General features: G+C 41.9%; 1 protein-coding gene across 2 annotated transcripts in view; it reads right to left on the bottom strand.

The window, feature by feature from the left end:
- SPPL3 (signal peptide peptidase like 3) overlaps positions 1–16,712 on the bottom strand; it is a 56,251-nt gene extending 39,539 nt beyond the window's left edge. The window contains exon 1 of one of the 2 annotated variants that reach the window (XM_021549915.4): positions 16,406–16,712. In XM_021549915.4, coding sequence (XP_021405590.1) covers positions 16,406–16,428 — 23 coding nt within the window. In that variant the 5' untranslated portion in view covers positions 16,429–16,712. Of the gene's footprint in view, positions 1–15,981; positions 16,183–16,405 lie in introns of those variants that run through there. The other variant, XM_085593054.1, reaches the window with a different exon arrangement.
- Between the last annotated feature and the right edge of the window lie 5,943 nt (positions 16,713–22,655).

Below are 22,655 nucleotides of genomic sequence, written 5' to 3'. Positions count from 1 at the left end.
TGAACATTAGAGTTTTTGGTTGATTGTTGAAGACACCTACTAAATTTAGACACAATTCACAGTGAGTTTGCCACATGCATTGATTCCTGTATCTAAAAACAATATGCTACTTCGAGACCAAAATAATATTAAAATGCTATTTCTCTTTCATAACATTATTCAGATCTGACTGTACAGAATGAAAAAAGTAAAAATAAAAAGTTAAAAATATCCATTAATCATCCTTTATGTTTTATTTGAAAACTACTTTTGCGTAAGAAGTAAAGCACCATGAGGATGGAGCGAACACAAATTTTAAGCTGTTTTTAAAATACTATTTCATCACTGTTTGGCACTGGGGAGATTTTTTAAGTTAGGATTTTATGCATGAGCAACTGCAACCTGTGTTGCACAGGATTAAGCACAACAACAACAAAAATCACAACAGCTCAAAGTTTGACATTTTCCCTGCCTGTTTCACTGTCTATATTTTAAGACAGTCCTAAATAAAAGCATTTAAAATTTAAGGAAAGGCAAATAATTAACAAAATGAACCAAGTTGGGCAACATTTTAATATGAGAGAGAAGAATGTGACAAAAAGGTGACAGATACGATATGTGGATGAAAAAATGAAGAGAACTTTACTTCAAAGTGAGCTTCCTTTACTCAAGACTGAACACTGGTTTGTCCAGATATTTTTCTCTAATATCTCCCAGAATTTCTTTTAAATATAACAGTATGACCCTTGAAAAACACATTTTAAACCCCACCCCAGTTCTAAAAATACCAAACACATACAGAACCATGCACCTCTTAAGGCAAGGGCTCTCATTTATTAGTAATATTGCAGGACATGTTGAGGTTGCACTTTGCAAGTCAGAGCCAAGTTCTCAGTCAGCAATCAGGATCTGCTGGCATCTCAGCAGGGAGATGGGAACAGTTCCCTTTTGTTGGAACTGCCATGCTCCCTATAAATTTGTCATGTTCAGTCAAATGGACACAGGTTATCCCTCTTCTGGGGGCACCTGGAGCCCTTCATTTCCAAGACCAGCTCCCCACACAGTCAGTGGAGAAGGGACAAGCTTCTGCCCAGAGCTGACAAGTGTCCTCTGCTCTCTCCATTCCCTTCAGGTATTTATACAGTCCAGGAGCTGAAGTTTAAAATTTAGTTGATGTGAATAATCACTCCATAATTTCTGCTATGTTTCTGGTATATACCAGTAAGAATTCAATTAATCTACGTAGGTTTTGTATAAGGCGGTATTTTCTGTCTCTGATTAATAATTGCAAAGGAAAGAAACATTGGACTGAAAGTAGCATGATTTTAAAGAACTACATGCAAAACATGCATGCAACCTCCAGTTTTTGCTCAATTCAGTTCATGATGAAGTTTTCATTCTTTTCTCTTTCAACAGCTCTCACTTATTATGTTCACCTAAGCAACCCCATGGGAAACCACAGACGTTACTAAATATTAGAAACTCTGTGAAAGGCTAATGCTGGATTTGACCAGGAATGTGATGACAAAGAGTTTGCTCTAGGCTTCTTTCATGTTTTAGAAAGCCAATTTGCTTTCAGTTCATTTTAGGGGGAGAATGACATAGATTCCAGAGACGTAGTCAGCTATATGAAATCTTGCTTCACAAAACAGAAAATATGAACCACAATGTCTGCTCTCCCGGGAACAGAGGATAAACATCTAATCACATAGGCCCTTACAAAGGAAAACATTATCTTTTATTAAGAAGAAGGAGTAGAAAAACATTCTTTTTCAATATTAGGCATTTGATTTTGTGCAATAAGTGTGCAATGGCAGTACAACTCGGTTCCAGACGAGGTGCAGTATGAACTACCACAATGCCATTGGTAAAGCTGATGATTTTAATCTTTTTCTATCAAATAAGATTTAGTAATAACAAAGTATACAAATTACCCACCAAATTTCAGAAAACATGGAATTTAATTCATCTTACCTATAACAGGAAAAGAAAAAGAAAAGCAGAAATAGTATCTGGCTTATGATACACAGTTACAACATAGCACAGAATTATTAGTTTCAGGGTCTCCACTATTACATGTGGACAACCAAGACACTGCCATAAGCTTTCTTCAGTGTTGATACTTCCCTGGTGCTTAACACATACCTTAATGAAGTCTCCTCATTTCTCTTTGAGCCCCAACCAACACCAAAATCGTCTGCTGGATTTAGTACTCATTTGCCAGATTGTGCAATGGCTTCCCATTCATTTCACAGTTACAAAAGATTTCCTTGGGGTTTGCAAGACCTGTGTAAGAAACTCTGCTGGGCATGAAACTGCCAGGCATCAGTTCTACAGGGAACTCATGGCCTTCCCAGTTTCAAGCCCTCAGTACTTTGAGGTCTCTCTCAATGTGTTTCTCTCTTGTGAAACACAAATCTAGCAGGGGCACAGTGCTGCTCCTAACCCTGTGCCTCCATATGCACCAGACAAAACACATCTGGCTCTTCCCTCCTCGCTTCAGGTGATACCATGAATCAAAGGTCGTATATCTTCACTGGTAAACCGTGAGCCACCTTGGCAGTAGCTGTCCTATAAATTTATAAGACAGATAAATTGTGAGCATAAGTAAGCTGTATTCCTTCTCTGCCCATCTTTCTGTGCAATTCTAGCAGTGTCTTAATTAGCAGCATGAATTATTTGCCATGGTAATAGGGAGATATTCAAAGCACAGAATGATAATTTCCCTGAAAGTTCAAACAAGACACTGGCTGGAGATGCACCTCCTGAGACATTATTAGGAAAAGACAAATAAAAATTTAAGCATCTCTACCACATCCAAGGCCAGACTATTGCACAAGTGAAAAATTTCTTTACAAAACACAATACAGGTACATGAATGCTGTGATGCTTCTCATTGTGAGCTACGAGAAATGTAAGTAACTATGTCTGGAAAAGTCCAAGCACAACTGAGCTAGTTCCTAACAATGTTCAGACAATTGTCACAGGCAAATTGTGGCAAAACACAATTGTCTGGGTTTGCTACAGCAGTGTCTGCAGCAGTTGATTACAGACTCCTGATGTCATATGGCATAAGCCATTCAGTAGCAATTATTTTCTTTCAAGGGGTTAAGCAGTTATCAATTTCTAAAATGAAGACGGAAACACAACAAAAAATCCCCAGCCCAAGCAAATGCCCCAAAGTATAGAAGCCATTCCACCAAACACACAGAGCAGCTCCTCATTTCCATTCTGACAGATCTCAACCAAAGCAACACTTCAAGAGGAACTCAGAACCACACCATTACCACACAGCAACTGAAACACCACCTTCCTTCAGCCTTACCCAGCACACCTTCGCATTCATGAGATCTTTCCTCTTGGAAAGAATGGAACCCAATTCAGTTTGGTCAATTCTCTAATTGCAAAATCAAAAGCAACTTCTGATACATTTAAATCTTACAAAGCAACTTGAAAGAAGATTCCTTTTGTGAAGAAAATTGCAAGTGGCATTAGAGTTGTGGAGGATTTTTATCACCATTGGTCTTAGCCCACTTGCCTTCTATCAGAAATAGGTGGGTGGCATATCCTTAAGCTTAGTAAGATTTTTTTTTAAATAAAGAAAAAAGACCTAGTTACAACATGCTAAAAATTCCTCATCATCAAGAAAACATCCACTCAGCATTGACTACTAAAAATATCTCAACATATATACCCAAGACACTTTTGGTTACAAAACATCTACTACTCAAAGCAACTTTTGTTTCCAAAACAAGAGCACTATGAATTTCTATTAGTTGGGCATTTTGCAGAGTTACTGTCCTCAGGTGTCTACAACTACAAGAAAATCTAAATATTTGCTTCATTTTACAGTGCTTGCACAGAAAAAATAAAGGACATCACTCCCTTGATAAGGTGTCACACTAGCTAAAATACATGAATTCACATAATTCCTACAACTGTTTCTAAATTATTTCCTTTATTCCTCTCTCTGTACAAGCTGTCAGCAAAGAATTAACAGCCACAGAAATGAAGGAAAGTTGGATCTCTTTGGATGATTTGGGGCACTGTTCAGTGGCCAGAGGGGTCAGGAAATTCTGTGATCTCACTTCAACAAATTTGGAAAGACTATAGCACTGCACCCTTTCCAAATTAGTCATATAGACACTATAAATAGATTGTCATGGAGTTCTAGAATCCTGCTCCTCCAAAGTTATCCACTTCCTATGCAGTACAAAGATACAGGACATTCAGCAACCAGTTTCCTAACAGCTCTGAAAAATTCCATTACAAAAAGCTTCCAATAGCTGAACTACAATCAGCAAAATAAGGGCTTCTATTAGCAACAAGAGATAACAAATTTTCACTTTATCCTAATGAAAGGGAATTGTATTAGTGTCTTCCAGAAGTGGAGCAGTAAGTTATTTGAACCAGGTTCCAGACAACTGAGTCTTTAACATAAGAAAACATAGCCTGTCTTTATTAATGCAATTCAGCCTCATCCCAGACATTGTCAGCCATCCAAGTCCAGAAGTGCCATTTTTCTGAATAAGGTTGTTCAGCCTAAAAACTCTACACAACTAATTACCCAACTCCACCCTTCTCTTGGTTCTCTAACAACTACATTATCCAAGAGTCAGAATGTGCTGCAGACCCAGGGCTAAGCTCATCTAAAGTGCAGCTGAGGCAGGCACATCATCCCGGGCATATTTATTGACAATGTTCCATCATACACAGAATATTATGGTTGTCACAGTGCCAGCAAGCAGTCAAAAAAGGACAAAAGAAAACAGATTATTATGTGGCAGAAAGGGAGGACTCTCAGGATATACAGGGCAATTCTTGTTGGCCTGCACTGCTCTGCCAAGAGCCCCACAGCAATGCTGTGCTCAGACTGTCCCTCAGCCCGGCCAGACCAGCCCAGTCTGACACCTGCCAAGGTGTGACCTGAACTCACGGCTCCATCACTGCACCAAGAGCTGCCACTGCCCCGGCTGAACAGCACAAATAGCCCAGCACCACACACAGGACAGGCTGTGTCGCCTCTGAGGACCTCAAGAATAGCTTCACCTTGAAAATCTTTTTGTAATGCTCTTTAAGACAAATGTGCAATAGTTTTGGCAGCTTTGCTTGGACAGGTAACAACACACTGTGCAAAAGGACTACTTCAAAATTTATGACAACAAATCTTACTAAATCTATAATCTGACTTCTTATGGGATGCAGAGAGGCAGGTAACAAACTAAACCAAAAAAGTTCAGACAAAGTATCTCCATCTGAACCAACACAGAAGAACACACACAAAAGGCACAGCAGGTTTCCTAACAAGCACACAGAGGAATACCATACTTGATGCTGTAACTGATCGCTTGTGCTTATCCAGAAGCCAAAACCAGAAGATTAAGTTGATCCTCTCTGATGTGTACAGTTTCACTCAAGACACACAGAGTGAACTAACTTGCTCTCAAAGTATTACCTAAAGACAGCCTGTGCAAATTCCTGCTTAACTTCTTTACCTTTACCAGCTCCATCCTTTATCCCCAGGTTCTTACTCTGGCCATCCCAGGGTTCTAACCAAAGCTGCACTCCAGGAGACCAACCTGTCCCAGACCACCACAAACTGTGCCCAGTTCTGGACTTGGTCAATCTCAACATACCAGGAGTAGAGAAATCCTTCCATCTAACTTTGTTTTAACTATCTGGAGTATAATACTCACTGCAGTTAAGGACTAATAGAAGAAGGGTTTATTCACATTCATAACATTTCTTTTGTAAGTGACAGAGTTGGTCATGCAGAGCAGAACTCTGACAGCAGAATGTGCTGCAAATCTCATCTCCTTGCTAAGTCACTGCCTCCTCATAAAGCAAACGCAACAACTGAAGAAAAACAGTAGTTCAGAGCAAGAAAGAGCAGGAATATTTGTACTAGAACCATACAGCTGGTTTATCTGTGAGATACAGGTGTTTTTGGCAATGAATGTGACAAAAGGTTAACATATACATACATGCAGGCACTACTGGGTAACACCTAGAACAGGTCCCAGGAAGACAACATAGCAAAACCCCCAGGGTCTCTATCTTTTCCCTAAACTAGGAATCATTACTTTGTAGATTACACAGGTTAAAAAATGCAGCTCGCCTGACTGATGAAAAAACATTCACCCAAGACTTGGTGCACAAAGACATTACAGAGTCCCCTCATGTATGAAGGATATTGATCTGAACACTACAATGCTTCCTAGACAAAACACATCCTTCCATCCCAATATATATTAAAAAGTCTTATTTGGAGGTTTAATTTCCACAGCAGTTCCTGTACTTAAGTTACAAATTTGCAGAATACCATGATACTAATAATTTTTTTTTTAAGTTATCAAGATGTAGTAGCCTCTCTAGTATGAAAGAGGTTGGTTGTTTTTATCACAGAAATCAGAAAACAGGATGTTTTCTCACCTATAGTGACTCTACTGTTGACTTAAAAAGCCAAACTAAAACCACACCTCATACCTCTGACACTGAGACTGGTATTTATTGATTATGCTCTTAGAAATCCAAACTTTTTTTAGTAATGTATTCAGAAGTCAAAAAAATAAAATTAACACCTAATAGTTTAATCAAAGCATTTAACAATCACACCTTACAATCAACAAGCCAGAACTAAAGTCAAATTGACCAATATGACCTTGTCAGAAAGAGCAACTCTCAATGCTACCGAGAGCTGCTTTACTCACACAGTACAGGATTACATACTTCATCACTGCCTGGGAAGAATGAAGCATTATTTTATCAACATTCCACAAAAGAATGAGTTAACACCATCAGCACCCAACTGTGACTCTTCAGTGACAGTGGTAAAAGTACACTCCTGTGTCAGTCCAAGCTATAGAGTAAGCAGTCTGTCTAGCCAGATTTAAGCAGCTTTAATCATGTTGGCTCTGTATGAAGACAAATTCACGTTGTCAGATGATGGCTGGTGAGATCCTGAAGTTAATATGACTATTGACAACTGCACCAAGTCACAAAGGGATTTAGCTGACATAAAAATACAAAATACTGACCATCAAACTGGGCACCCTACTTTTGTCACCTCCAACTGAGAAGCAAACTCAAAAAAAAAAGGGTCTTGAGTTGTCCTGAGTTCAAGTGGCAGGGCCTGATTGCTGCCTCACAAAATGTGTGCAGAAGCACAGAACATTCACATACCCAAGTGCCAGGGTTATGGCAGCTGAGTCAGTTCCAGGTGCCAAAACCAGGTAGCAGAACAGAGACTGTTTTCAACAAACTCTTGCCCAAATAGCTAAGAAGCTTTTCTTGTGACAACAAAAAGTAGGAACATTCTTTAAAGAGGGTGTTTTGGAAATCTTATGAAACTTTTTCCAGTAAAGCCCCCTGCAGAGAAATAGTTTTGGTTTATGCAGACTCTTTTCATCTTTTGATTCAGCTTTAAGGTAGCCCGCTTTTTTTATCTGCAAAAATATAAAAACTAAACAGATAGATAACTAGCTGGAATACTAAAACTGGGGTTCTTTTAAGGCACTTAAGTATGATAAAGAGCATCTTTCTGTTCTGTACCATCTGTAACTGCTTACAGCTGCATCTGTTTTAGAAGTAGTCAACTTAGCAGAAAATTAAAGAAAAAGAAGCTTGGCTCTTCACTATTTAGCTTTAAAGTTTCCTTTTTCTTGAGGAAAGAAAGCACTCTTTAAACTATTTTCAACATAAAGTTTAATTAGATTCTACTCTTCATCTTCAAAACCCTGCAGAGATCATAATGTTCCCCGTGAGAGCTTTTAGCCCTTTGTGGTAACTTTTCCGAGCAGCTATTCAAGTGAAGGTACAGCATCAGCACCTCAAGGAGAGTTCAGGGAGCAGATAATCTTTCCTCCAGCACACAGCCATCAATCTGAACTTCTACAAAGGACCAGAATGACCTTGCACCATCAAACCTAGAAAGCAAGGCAGACACACTCACCTCACCAGTGTGCAACACAGGCTACAGGAATCCCCTATAAGCCAGCTCTGTTTGCCTCCTGCTATTTCACTTACCTCACCTTTAGCTAACAGTGACCTAGAGAAGGGACTTCCCATTGACTAAATAAGTCTAAGTCACACTACACCTATTTTATCTTGCCAACTGGGTCTGACAGAGATGACTGTGAGATAAATCACAACTGTAACCTGAAAGCAGCACTAGTAAAATCACTTATTTGTATAACAACTCACTATTGAGTTTTGGTCTTACACATCCAATATGTACAACAACTCACCACTGAGCTCTGGTCTTATACATCCAATAGAACTGCACCAACAGCTGTCTGGTACTAACTACAGTAATGACTCAGAATTCACTGCTGAATTTCTACCCACTACTAAAGTTTCCAGATAAATTCAAATCAAGTCTTAAGTCTGGGCTATCTAGCTGACCAGAGATGTCAGATGGCCAGGAGCCACAGACACCAGAACTGAGTGGAGCCATAATTCAGCTGCTGCATTCACCTCTGCCCTGCTAATTGCGCTACTGCAGAGCTCAAACATTTTGTAAAGCTGGTTCTTGTCCAAGCTGTGCTATCTCAACTGGAGTCAGCTGGGCTCATTATTCCAGTAATGACTGAAATTAAAATAAATCCTGAGGATACACACTTGCTACTAGCTTAACTCATGTAGAGAGCCCCTCTGTAAAACTGTCTGTGCTGTAGAGAAATGTCACTGCTGTAGAGGAACGTGCACCAAATTTACATGCTGAGATCACTTGATTTTTTGTAGCACCTGAAACCACAATGCACCATGAATCCACATGTACAAGTTTTTGTTATTCTAACATGAAGCTGCTATTTGCAGTACTACTGACATGAGAAAATGGTGTAAGCAAAGCTCCCAGACTTCTGTGATTCAGTCAAACACTATAAATTCTTAACATTTCTGTTGATCTCTAAACTTCTGAAATAGTTTGAAATATACTTAAAATTATGTATCATTGCAAATTTACCAGAAGTCATTTGCTGGCTAGTTATCAGATGAACAAAAGGACTTACTAAAGATACTTCTGTCCAAAAAACAGCAGAGTACATAGAAATGAAGAAGGAAATTTGGACTTCCAAATTGAGCAAGGAGAGAAGCATTGAGTAAAACAAAGAGGACTGCTTACCTTTAACAGTCAGTAGTTAACACTGCACAGAACTATTTTTTCCTTTTAGATGAACTGAAGAATAATCTAGATTCAAGCCTATTTCTTGAGTAAGTAAGGTAAGCTTGCCAACTCCTGGCTAAAGTTGAAGACTGTATGAACAGAGGGTGGAACCCCCTGGGTCTCCTCCTGCTTCCCCCACAAAACCTTCTCTGTGGAAGTGCCTAAAGGAACATGATTATGGCATAAAAATGGAAGAGAATCCTTTCCCAGACTTTGGCTACCTACCCGCCTGCATGGAAAAATAACTTTTTGGGTCAAAAGTCTATGAACCAGCTCCAGGAAGTAAAGGAAGAACATCCAAACCTGGAGTCACAGTAGGAAAAAAATGAGAGACAAACAGTGTAATTTTCCTTTCAGATTCCACTGGTCAGGGAAAATGCTATACAAACTCTGAGTATGATTTTATCTCTCCAACTTCTACGTTGTCAACTTCAGTAATGGAATCTTAAGACCAACACTGTACAGTAGAGAATCGTCTTAGTGCATTCTCCCCTACTTTATGACACTGGCTGTGATAGTTTTAAAGAATCTCCTGAAAAAAAAAGTCACTTCAGCCTTATTTAATACATTTATTATTTTGCATCCTTGTTGCTGTAGGATAGTAACAAAGTTTGGTTAGTGATCGGTTACAAAGGATCCCTCCAAAGAGCCAGCAGAACATTCCGACTTTCTGACAGCCCTGTCTATACCCTACCACTTAATGTGACACACATATATGGAGGCTATCCAAGGGAATCTGAGACCTGAGGCATGGGTCTGGACCTAAAAAGAAATACTCAACAGAATCTAATAATGAAGATGACAGCAACACAGCTACACAATTAATGAGCTCTGGGATAATGTCATCATGGTGGTTCTAGCAGACAGAGAGACACTTAATGTATGGTGAGAGCTGAGCTGCTCTCGGGAGGCACAGGAGGGGAGGGAGAACCTTGGTCTGGCAGATCAGAGTATTTCAGACACAGACACCAAAAGATTTAGGAGAAGAGATCATCAACACAAGCACCCTTGGAAGAATTAAAGAGAAAGGGGACCAGCAAGTGTTGCAATGACACATTGCTCCATTAATCTTATTAAATCATCACCTTTCCGAGGCGGTCTGGTGGCCTGGATCCCGTCCAGCAGCCCGTGCTTTGCTCCACGCAGCGCCCATCACCGCCCGACTCGCTGCACATTTTAATCCTCATCACTGACACCAAAGCAATGTAGCAGCAGAAAGAAAATGTGCACAACTTGCTTCTACAAATTTCACCCTTGGTTCTTTGTGGAAACTTTCCTCATATGTCACTAGAATCAAATTAGACTGTTTTGACTGAACAATTCGTGCCAATTATTTGCTTTAGAGTATATTGCAATGCTTAGAGTCATAAAATGTCAAGGGGCAATAAAAGCAATGGCACCTATCCCACAGATGTTGACACATCACATTATCCAAATAATGATATAAAATAGCAGAGATATTGAGAAAGACCAGAGTCTGCTCTGCTCTTCTTCCAAATTTCAGGAAATAAAAATCACTGCATTTTAAAAAGCATGACACATTTTTTAAAGTACTTTTTGTAGGAAGTTTTCCTAAATAGCCATTTTTTGGCATTGTGTTTCAGTGACAAATGACTGAGTTTTCAGCAACTGAATCGAGTATTAAAAATGGTGGTATTCATCAAAACACAACTTAACTCAATATCCTCAATTAATCTGTCTGGTGGTCATCACAAAATTCCTCAAATTCCAACAGCATCAGACTGCTTAACTCATACCAAAATCCCAAAGTGCACAAAATAAGCAATGTATTGGATCCTACGCTTCAGCAGAAGAAAGAGCTATTCTCAGGTCCATCAAACCTCACACAAACCACAAGAACAAGTATTGATATTGGTGGATCCACACACCTAAGCACCCATCTGTGACACAAGAAATCATATTCAGGTCATCTTCTGTTCATGGAAATTCAACCTTTCATCCCCAGAAAAGCAGCCTGAACTGCCCCCACAAACCACAGACCCTTCAGTCTTCCAAACAAGGTTTTTATCCAGGTCTCTGCCAATTCCAAGCAGAAAGGCATGCCTGCCTTCTGGCCCAGCAAATATTTACAGTATTTTATATGAAGTGAAAGAGATTTAAGTGGACACACAAAACTCAACCTCTGAATAACACATAATTTGGTGATGAGAACACTCCCCTAGAAGGTGAGAGATGCAAGGCCAGAAACCCTGGGGTCAGAACTCATCTCCTGCATCCTAGCCAAGATCTCCAGTCACTGGGTAAAACTAAAGGAACCATTAACTTGTACAACCACAGTACCTGAAAAGGTTAAATGCAGAACTGACAGAAATCTTAATTAAAAGAGGTACTGCACACCAGCACCAAGAGAACACTGATTTCTGTTCTTCACTTTAAATTTTTTTCTTAAAGAATTATTAATATATTAGTAAATAAAGCCTTGCAATTAGCAAACACTGACAGGAGGATTTTTTTCCTTGTGCTAATCAGTCACTATACACACGTGCATTCAAGTTACTGTAAACTTCTACTAATGCCATGCTCTTTGCTTTATTTGTCTTTCAGCCCAGTGCTGTAGACAGTGCCCTGTCTACATGACACACAGCTTGAGATAGCAAAAGCTCCAGGGAGGGTAACAAATAAGTGAAGTGAGACTATTCCTGAAAGACAAACATATGAACTCTAAACTTGATATTCTCAAGTTTACTGAGGTTTAAGACACTTCTCTCATGCTAGATATTCAAGCACATTCATACAATGACATCCTTGTTCTCAGGAGGTTCCTAACAATCCTTAAAATGGAATGTGGCCGGTAATTTCAGTTCCTGAAAAATGCAACATTAAGGGCCAAACTCCACGTCTGCATGCCAGGATTTTGTGACAGATTTTTGACAACAGCACAACAGAATTTCATCTATGTGCTTTGCAATCTGCTGCCTATCAAGTGCAGAATTTTAAAAATTCAGGTGAATTATTTGTTTTCTGTTGTAAACTGCCTCCCACCCTCAGAACACCTTAATTAGTCAGTTAAATATCCCAGACTAAACTAAGCAAACAAGTAAAAAATCTTGAATGCAAAAAAATTATTTTACTAGTACTTGACAAGTTCTGTCAACAAGCTGTAGCTCCTCTTACTCCCTGCCCTCCCACATACACATCTAATCCAGCCAGCTAAGACTTGAAAGCACCACCTGAGTCTTCTGGAAGAAACTGCATTTTAATTCATGGCAGCAGCATGTTAAATGCTTAATTGCAATCAAAGCAAATTCTCAGACCTCTGAATTCAGAAAGACTTCTAACACCAATTTGAATTCTCCCAGGAGCAAAGACAGCACTGTACATTTACACTTATTCCAAAACCCAGTAGTTTTATTGATTACTCTGACACATCATTAGATTTAATTTCTACACCCTTTGCATTATGAAGAGAAGCTTCTAAATATATCATTTCACTCATGAAACATTTGATAGCTAATACAAGAATCATCCCAGTGATTATAACATTTAAGAGGGAGTTCAGTTGTTCTTAAGATTAGTGACTCAATACAGTGCCTTCTTCTTTTGTTCTTAGCTTGCCCTCCCAGTCTGTCTCCTAATCACCACCCTGAGAGGGCACGCACACTGCATGGCAATCCACATTACTTGTATACAACACTCTTGGAAAGGAAATATTAAAAATACATTTGATTTGGGTGTAGAAATCCCCTTCTTCGCTCTTCACCAATGAAGGAAGCTGTGAAAATCTTTTGTGCATTCAAAGGGCAAAAAAAGAACAAAGCAATCTCTATTGCCAGCCTAGGCCGCAGTAAAAAGGAAGGGGGTGTTACATCAGGCCTTGAAAAACACTAAACACCTACTAACTGAAGATAAACAAGATACGAATGGTGCTGTGCCTTCCCAATAGGCTGCAGCACAACAAATTCACCACAAAATGCTAGAAATTAAGGACAGACCAAGTGTTTTGCAAAGTAATGATCTATGTCTTGCTGCTTCCATACTCATCTGCTGTCATACTTCCAACAGCTTGGTGCCTGAAGATAAATTTCCTGGTATTTACTAATCTCTTACACACACACACACACACACACATATATACTGCTCTGTCCATACTTATTCCCTCTGCTATAGCAGAAACTTTTGTCACTACCAGTTCCACTTCCTTGCTGGAGCACAGACAGGAAGCAAGGGGAAAATGGGTATTCAACAACCTCTTTCCTCTCCCATTCTATTCCACTTGCAGAAAACTAATTTTAGCTCTTATTTAATATACAAAATCATGAGCAACCTTGCCATGCAGCACTATGGTACACAGCTCTCCTCTCCTTTTATTTTTACAGGAACTTGACAAAGAAAGTTTCTCTATTCGCCACTGACAAGCATTTGATTTAAACACCCTTTCTTTTTAAAAAGTCCATATTCTTTGAAAGAGTATTTCCATCTGGGATTTATCCCACATTTCACATTAAAATTAGTTTTTCCAGGATGACAGTACTCTTTTTCACCAGCAAAATTCTCAGCAGAGCCTCCTTTCAGGATAAGACACCTCTATCTGAAATACTGGCTCAGCAAGACAACTTAAGACACTTAAAAAGAGTTAAATAAAAGTACATATGGTTATAGGTGTGGGCACTACTGAAGAAAAGAAGTTGTCAGAAGAAATATCTTACAAGAACACTGTCAAAAGATAGCTCATGTATTTAAAACTATGAAAGAGATGGGGGGAAAGCTTTAGTCTTTTCTTCTTATAGTATCTTAATAAAAGAAAGTAATTGCATTCAGTTCACTTGGAATTTAAAACAAATATGTAAACCTACCTTAAAAAACTCAGATTCATATGTACAAACTAATGAATAAAGCAATATGAGAATTAGTTCTCATCTCTTGAAAACAGCATCATTACCAAGACTGTCAGTCACTGAAATAAGCCCTATTTTTCATGTTTGCCAATGCTCATGTCCACTAATCACAGCTGGCAAGTACCTTTTTTCAAAGTATTTTTAACACAACTGAGACTTTTTTTTTTTCCAAAAAATCAATCCCACAATAAGCTTTTATCATACCTTGTGAAGCTACAGTGGTTCAACAACACATGCAGACAGTTAAGGACAAAAAGATGGAACCAAGCCTTATGCACTTGGACAAAAGGGAAGTGCTACTGCAGCTGGGAACCAATTTACATCCATGCAGAGACAGGGGCCCGAAAGGATTTTTCTTAATGCCAGATGATGCATTTTCAGTTGTGAAATAAGGGATGTGCACAGCAGCTGGACACTGCACCACAGAACACACCTGCTCTTGGAAAGCTGCCTTTGTAACCCAGAGAAAGGACCAGGTCTGCCAAGTGGACAGGATGGGATCAGCCAACTTCCAAACAGAGCTCCTGCACCAGCTCCAGGGCACAGCTCTGCTGCACAGGAGCACCAGCCTCCTCAGGTGACAAAATGAACACTTGTCCTAAAAATGCTAAAGCACTGGTCAATTTTATGCTGAGCTGATCACCACAACTGTAAGTAAACTGAGGCAAAACTGTTGTTAGAAGTGTAAGTAATAAAATACCCACCGAGAAGAGAGTATGACTGAAATTGGATTTTTGCTCTGTCCACTGCTCCCATAGCTCCCAGGCAAGGCCGAGTACAGGTAAAAATGCAAAGTGACAGAAACCTCAGGTTCATGAGGACACCACAGAGAATACAGACCTAAAATTATAGTTTTAAGCATCACGTCCTCATTCTACAATCTCAGTACTGTGAGAAAGAACTTCCATTCTTCAGATCCACCTAGCACAGTGAACACTTTAAATCGCAATTTCATTCCCTTAAAATATGCAACCTGCAGAAGATTAAATCCTCTCTCAGCCTCTGTTAAAAATCCTCCCTTTAGACTATTACTATGGCAAAAACACTCATTCAAAAAAGCAAATGAGTTAAGATCAAAATCATGTATAACTGATATTTTGTTTCATTTACTTCTTTCCAGAAAGCTGACAAATCCAAGAGTTTATGAATTTATAATTTCGTTCTGCAATTAAAACACACTAAGACACATTTAAGTGAACTACATTAAACTGCCTAAATCTGTACCAATATTCATTTACTGTGTCAATATGTAAATGCTCTTTTAAGTCAAAAGAGTTGTCCTTTCACTGCTATTTTAAAGCAGACCAGACCACTGCCTGAACTGAGCTTGTGAAACAAAATAAGAGCATCTAAAAAGCAGAAGACTGATACAAATGTTGGTTCTTGACAGAGAAGAGACAAGAGAGGGAAAAAGGGGCTGACAAAGTCTCAACATGCGGCAGAACAGAAATCCCCACAGGGTTCCAAGTTTCGAAAAGTAATGGGACCATTCAGAACAGGGATATTTGTTGCATGTTCAAACCCTTCTCCACATTCAGTACACACCAAGGTCAAAAACTAAGACTTAACTCCTTTTTTAATAAGGGACTTACTTCAAAACAAGTAGCTTTATTCAAAAAATCTAAGAAACAGCTCTGGATGACATCACTGGATTTAAAATGCAGTGAGACTATCACAATAAATTGCTGCAGTGGTCAGGTCAATAGAGATGATGCGCAGGTAAATTATTTGAGGTATTTTGGCTGTGATCCACAACAGAACAAAACCCCCAGATTTATAGGAAGAAACTGCACCTCGTCTCTTTGATCCACTGCCAGCTAGGCCCGAGACAGTGTCAGGACACAGAAAAAAATGCCCTCTCATTTGCTATACTTCATGTCTTTCCACAGGAACTGGTCTGTTCCTCGTCGTTCTATTTCCTGTACACAGACCAAGCCTATTGTCGCTAGGTGAAAACACACACACATGCCACCGACTTACCAGCCTGCGCTGGCATAAATCTCCCCTTAGGCAGAGGTGACCTGCAGCCTCAGAGCCGTGAACGAGCTCCTGTCCCTCTCCAGGCCCGGCGGACGGCGGCGCCGGCCGTGCAGAGATGAGCTCGCACGGAGCCCTCCGGGACAGGGGGTGACAACCTCGCCAGCGCTCCCGGCGATCCCGTCCTGCTGCCCGGCTGCCGGCGGGGGGGATCCGCACAGCCCGGCCGCCCCGTCCCTCCTCCTGTCCCCCAATCCCTCCTCCTCAGCCGCGCCGAGCCCTCAGCCCGCGGCCCCTCCACCAGCGCGCCCCTCCGTGCCCCGGCCCCGCCGCAGCCCCAGCCGCTGCCCCCGCCCGGTCCCCGTCCCCGCGTGGGGCCGCGCTCGGCCCGGCCCGGCGGCCCCGCGGCCTCGGCCCCGCGGCTCACCAGGAGTAGGTCTGCTCCGCCATGGCTGCGGCTGGGCGGCCGGCGCTGGGCTCTGCGGGCGGCCGGGACCGGGCTCCTCCTCCGATCCTCCTCGCAGGCTCCGGGGCTCAGTGGCGGCCCCGCTGCGGCTCCCGGCCCAACATGGCGGCGGCTGTGAGGAGGGAGGGGAGCCGAGGGGGGGGGGTCCCCGCGCGAGCGGGAAGGGCGATGGTGGCCGCGGGGGCCGGCGGAGGCTCAGCAGCCGCGACGCTGGGCCGCGCTAGGGCGCCGGCGGGGCCTCATGGCCGGCGGGGCGGCGGCGGCGGCGACGGCGGCGCGGGGCGGGGCGGGGGCGGGAGGCGGCGGCACCGGGCGGCCGGGCCAGGCCGCGCCGCGTGCCCGCGCTCGCGCACGGCGGGGGCGGAGCCGCGCCGAGGGGCGGGGCCCGAGCGGCGCGCGGGGTCACGTGCCCACAACAGCTTCACGTGCCGCCGCCGCCGGCCGCGCGCAGGCGCTGTGGGGCGCGGAGCCCCGGCGGGACGGCGCGGGCGCGTTCGGGGCCGGGGGGCGCGGAGCCCCGGCGGAACGGCGCGGGCGGGTTCGGGGCCGGGGCCTCCCGCGGGCAGCCGCGGCTCCCCAGGTCAGTCCCGAGCCGGGTTCCGTGCCCGCAGCTCCCCCGGGCTCGCGGCTGGGCCGGGGAGGGACCCCGGGGCGCTCCCGCCGCCCCGGCGCGGCGCTGGATGCCCGCGGAGCCCGCGCGGTCCCGGCGCTCCTCTGAGCGCGGGGTGCGCGGTAAATGCACCCTTCAGGTAAAATGATTCATACTGCGTTGTTAATTCATCAAACGCACAGGTGTTTCTAGAGATTACTGTACTTTTGGATTTGTGGACTTTGAGTAAAATCAATAGGATCAAATGCTCAAAATGTTTTGGTTTTTTTTTAGGTACGGAAAATAGCATTCCAGACACTTTGACCAAATAAAAATCATGTGTGCTTCGTTTTATCACCAGCTTGATATTAAACCTGTGCGAGTCTCATGCAGAGAAACTGCTGCGTTGATATTGGTCTGATTTCTGCTGCCAAACCCTCAGCCCTTCGTTATGTTTCTGCCGAATGCAGAACTGGTGCTTTTTGCTGGGTTTGCTCGCGTCAGTAATCCTCACCTCCTGGGAGTTCACTTGCAGCAATTTTGTGCAAGTGGGGCTTTACAGAGCTTGGATCAATTGTTCCCATCCAGCTGTGCATTCCCACTCATTGTCCCTTTCAGTGTGGGAGGGAGAACAGCCACTTTGAACATACAGTTAGAGGTGATGTAACTGCATCAAATATAAATAGAAGCACAAATGCCTGGGGATGATAAAAATAACTATTTGTTTTAAAAACAAGTATGAAGAAATTCTATGCCTCGATAGAATCTTCAAAAAAATAATGAGACACTGGGACATTCTCATTGCATCTACAGGAATGCCAGATGCCTCTGAAATTTGGAGCCCACTTTAGTAGTAGATTGAATAAATTATTTTCATGCTGTCCATCTTATTTATTCTCTTTAATGGAAAAACCTTAGGCTGCTGGATGGTCATGACAGAGGATTAAAACTAAGGAATGTCTCTGTTCATCTTTGTTGTGTCACCAGTTGCTGTGTAATCATGGGCAGATCACTTCATCCCTGCTAGCTCAGATCATTAGTCAGTGCAGAGGGAACTGCAAAGTGCTGCAGCCACCTGAAGTTTTGGGGAGCTGCAGCAGGAGGATGCTGCACACCCAACACAGGTGTACTTGGTCTTGGTGGAGGGAATGCCTGGGACTCCTGTGCTCCAGTTAAACATGGCTTTTATTAAGATGGTGCTGGACACGGAGGGTTTCTCCCCCTGTATCTTTATGCTTTCCAAACTAGTGATATGGGTTGTGTCACTTCAGCACCCAAATCCTCAGTGTTCTTCCCAGCCCTTTGGCCTCATGGACAGGAATGACCTTAGAGCTCCCGACATAATCAGCTCTTTACCCACTTACTAAATCTGTTTGAGAATGGGATTTATCAGCCATGAGGTGGAAATGCTCCAAGTACCTGTGCCTGACTGGGTCACGGGATCCCTGCTGGGGTCAGTCCTGGCAGCTGGGGGTGCTGGAAGGATGAGAGGGTGAGGAATGTTAAACTTTCCTCCCATCCAGTTCAGGCTGGACTAACTGGAGAAACTTCCTGCCCTGTTTGATCTCTGCCCTCGGCTTGCACCCTGTGCACAGTCCCTCTGCCCATCTGGGTAGATCGGTGAGCTTCGGTGGGCATGAGAGGAGGAGGGAGGAGTCATGCTCAGAGCTGGAACAGTGGGGTCCACAGCCCATTCTGTGAGTTTGGGGGGAAACTGCTGTTCCCACATACAGATCCCCTGTCTAAAAAACAAAAATCTTAGGTAGGGTTTGCACAGTAGATACAGTGCCTGCTTTTGTTCTCCTCAGCACAGCAGAAAGACCTGCAGAAATGCTTAGATAATAAATAAACAATTTGGAATCCTCACTCTACTGTGGTGCAAACCTGAATGCCTGGAATGCCTATTGGTGCTACCCTTTTCATTGATTATAACAGAGTAAATGTAAGAAGAAAAAAGGACCTCTCTGTCCTTTTAAATCAATGCAGAGAAAGATAAATCAGTCTTCAGCCTTGTCTTGATACTAAAGAGCCTTTCCAAATTTTCTTTTTGCTGAGAAGGATGTAAAACTGATATTGCTATCTATGAAACAATATCCCTGTTTTGTGTTCAGCTTTCAGTTTCTCAGTCTTGCAAAATTTCCAGCACATTAATTTGGCACAAATGATTTATAGCTGATGAGCAATTAAAGTATAATTTCTTTCCAGCATCTCAGGCTTTGTGACTAGACTATTAAATGATTTTGCAAGCTTGCTCTATCATTACAGGATAGCGATGTAATGAATTCACAGGAGAAATTTATTCCTCCCTGCAGACCCAGCATCTACTCTCAACTGCAAACTGGAGCACTGCTTGCATTCCTCAGATAATTTTCTCATTGTATCTTCTGTACAGTCTCTCTTTGGACCTACAAGAGAACTTTAGTCTGAATTTTAGTGACAGTTTACTGTGACATTACAAAGTCCTCGCAAAATGCCTGTTCTGCCTGGAACCTTTGATGTAGACTGATGCTTTACTTAGACCTGTCAAGGTATTTCAGAACTAGCAGCAAACAAAACTCTTTTAAAAATTATTTTTATATTTGGAAGGGCAGCTCCCAGAGGCAAGCGTGGTAGGTACAGAAAAATCAGATTAAAGTACTGGCTACAGAGTCCTCACCTCCAAGCTGTTTAAATGTCAGCAGATGACATTAGCTAACCATGTCTTGATTCTGCTGTAGTGGAGGTGGAGAGAACCAGAGGAGCTTCATGTAGACACTTCACCCTTCAGGAAAGGACATGACAGGTATAGTTGTCAACCCTGCTTTGTTTAGGAAGGAACAAATAGCATGGACAGGAGCAGAAAAGGAAGGAAAAAAAACAAAAATCAAGAGATCCACTTCTGACTGTACAGCTGGGAGCTATACTAGGCTATTTACTTGTTAGATCCTTGTGGGATTCCCCTTTATAAAACCTAATTACAACGTGCAGTGACCATGTGTGACACGATTCTCTTCACTACCACCTAGTGGGAAACCTCTTCATAACCCAGCTCCAGAGCTGCTCCTGATCTCCACCCTCACCCTCAGCCTGATGGTAGAAACAGGGAGTAAGGGGAGAGAGAAAATGACAGATGACTGGGAAGGAGGACACAGTCCTGTTTCCACATACAGGTGGAGGAATGTGTAGAGAAAGTTTGTCATTTAAATCCATTTGCCCGATGGATTTACCACATCACAACTCCAAGCCCTGCATCCAGCCCAGCCCACTGATGAAAAAACCCAGCTTCCTTCTCGGTAAAATCACATTTTCCAATTACACTCACATATTTACACCAAAGACTACTGCATTAGAATCTAAATGGGTATATACTGGAAACATTAAAACCATGTATTCAAGCAAGTCCTTCCCCACTGAGATACTCAGGGTTTGCACAAATAGCTGAAATCCAACCCTGTGATAACAAGGTATAAATAACATTTATCTCAGATTTTTCACACTCCTGTGTGCCTTTTGGGACTAAGCTCCCAATGCACAAATAATAATCGGTTTTGGGACTCATGTAGCTTTTTTTTTTCCCCAATAACAGAAATAAGGGTGAAAATTATCATAATAGCTCTCACATTTCAAGGAGGGGATTATGTTAATGTCTTTCAGGCCAGTAAAGCATTTATCAGCCACAGCAGGAAGAACAGTAAAATGGTAAAGAATTATTAAAAGAACCATTTCTCCATGTTTCATTTGCCAATGGCAATTTTACCACTCTATTCAGGGAATTATATGAGCTCCCTCTAGTAGCACTTTTATCATAAATATATTTAGACTTCTTTTTTCTTTCTCTGTGTGCTCCTTGAAGCTGCATTACACTGGCTTTGTACCAACAAATTACTGTGTTTTTCATCATGTACACTTCATAATAGATATAATTCAGTACATTAAAACATCAGAGGTAAAAATGGTGTTGATACAGGACTGAGGGTTTGGGAGTCTATTCTGCCTTCCATGAGGTTCACAGGACTCTGCTGTCCCTCATTTGTGAGTTTGGCCTAGTGCAATAAGCAGAATACAGACCAGTAAAATAAGAATAATGTTCCTATTGTGTACCCATTCATACTTTCATGCAGTGTTTCCAGTGTTAAGTAATTCACTCACTTTATTAGATACAGGAGAGAAGAAGAGATTACTTTGGAACAGTTAATACAAAAGCAAATACTGTAAACATGAGAAAAACAAGCAGGTATCTCTTAGTGTCTTCAAACTTTAAGTTTCCCCTGTTACAAGGACCAAGATCATATTAATCAGAGTGACCTGAGAATCAAGTCATGACCTAGGATGTGGTTACAATTAAGGAAATCAACATAGAGTAAGCACTAGTAATAGATAAAAATGGGTATAGGAAACATAAGTCCCCTTATTTCAAATATTCACCCTCAAGGCATCATCCCTGAGTACAATTCAGTTTCAGGAGAACATTGTCTGATTATGGCACTCTGCAACTGAGTTCTTCCTCCAATAGAACTATAATCTATTTCCACCCTTGACCTCTGCCATTCTCTCATCAACTCAAAACTGCACTTGTAATAATCTGATAAATTTGATATTGCAATCTTTAGTGCCAGGCTATAAAATAGGGATGCTGGTTAATTCACAACAGGAATCCCTTTCAGTCTGACCCCTAGCTATTTCTACCACTTAAGAAACACTGAAAAGCTCACTGGTTTTCCTGCACTGAGGATCTGAAATACTTAGTGGGGCAGAGCCATTCACTGGCACGGCCTGGCAGGTTCCAATGAATGGAAAAATGAAAGTGGGTAAGTTTATTTAGTTTTTTGCTAATTGTCCTACAGTTTAAAATGGACAATCCCAATAGACCAAGAGAAAAAGCCTTTCAGGATAAAGTGATACAGAATATTTACCACCTCTTCAGTATTTGAAATGTTTCCTTGTCCAGCTAAGCGTTGTCCACGTGGCATCCAGTTGTGGCATTCAGGGAGGTCCCATCATACAAACAGATGTGCATTTCTGGTTTTATAGACTTCAACGTTCACTGGTCTCAAAAAAAAGCTTCTAGAGCTTAAAGTACTCAAGGCAAGCAGAAGCAGCAGCATCAGGACTTCTGGGTGCATAAGGAATCCTTGAAACCACATAACATAGACCTAATTTCTTGCTATGCTTTCTTCTCTTTACAGCTTCTATTGACAAATATTGCTGTTCTTTATTTAAACTTAATGATCTGTGTTCCCCATCACCCCTCAAACATTCAATAGGTTTTATATACCAACAGAATATGGACAATCTCAAGAACAGTGGTAATATTTTCCACCTTGGTTTATGTAAAAGAGATCACCATGCCAAAGAGAGGCAGAAATAAGTAACACAGAATGACAGCATCTCCTCTGTCACATATTGCAAGAGCTCCACAATCTGCTGTGTCTGTTTGCAAAATCCTTGAGTTATAAGGACATATCATGCAGAAACCGTATGTCATGGTTGGATACTGTAATTACAATTGAAAATTACTGTTATCAGCTGGTAATGTTGTCATATCTACCTGAGGGGCGGGAATGAAGGAAAACTGTAATAACAAATAAAATACATGGAAATTGTATCAACGCAGTGACAGTACAATGCCAGAAATGCTCACCA

This window comes from Lonchura striata, chromosome 15 (genome assembly GCF_050655825.1).
Source record: "Lonchura striata isolate lonStrDom1 chromosome 15, ASM5065582v1, whole genome shotgun sequence".
NCBI classification, from domain to species: domain Eukaryota; kingdom Metazoa; phylum Chordata; class Aves; order Passeriformes; family Estrildidae; genus Lonchura; species Lonchura striata.
This window is presented reverse-complemented; position numbering and strand designations above follow the sequence as displayed.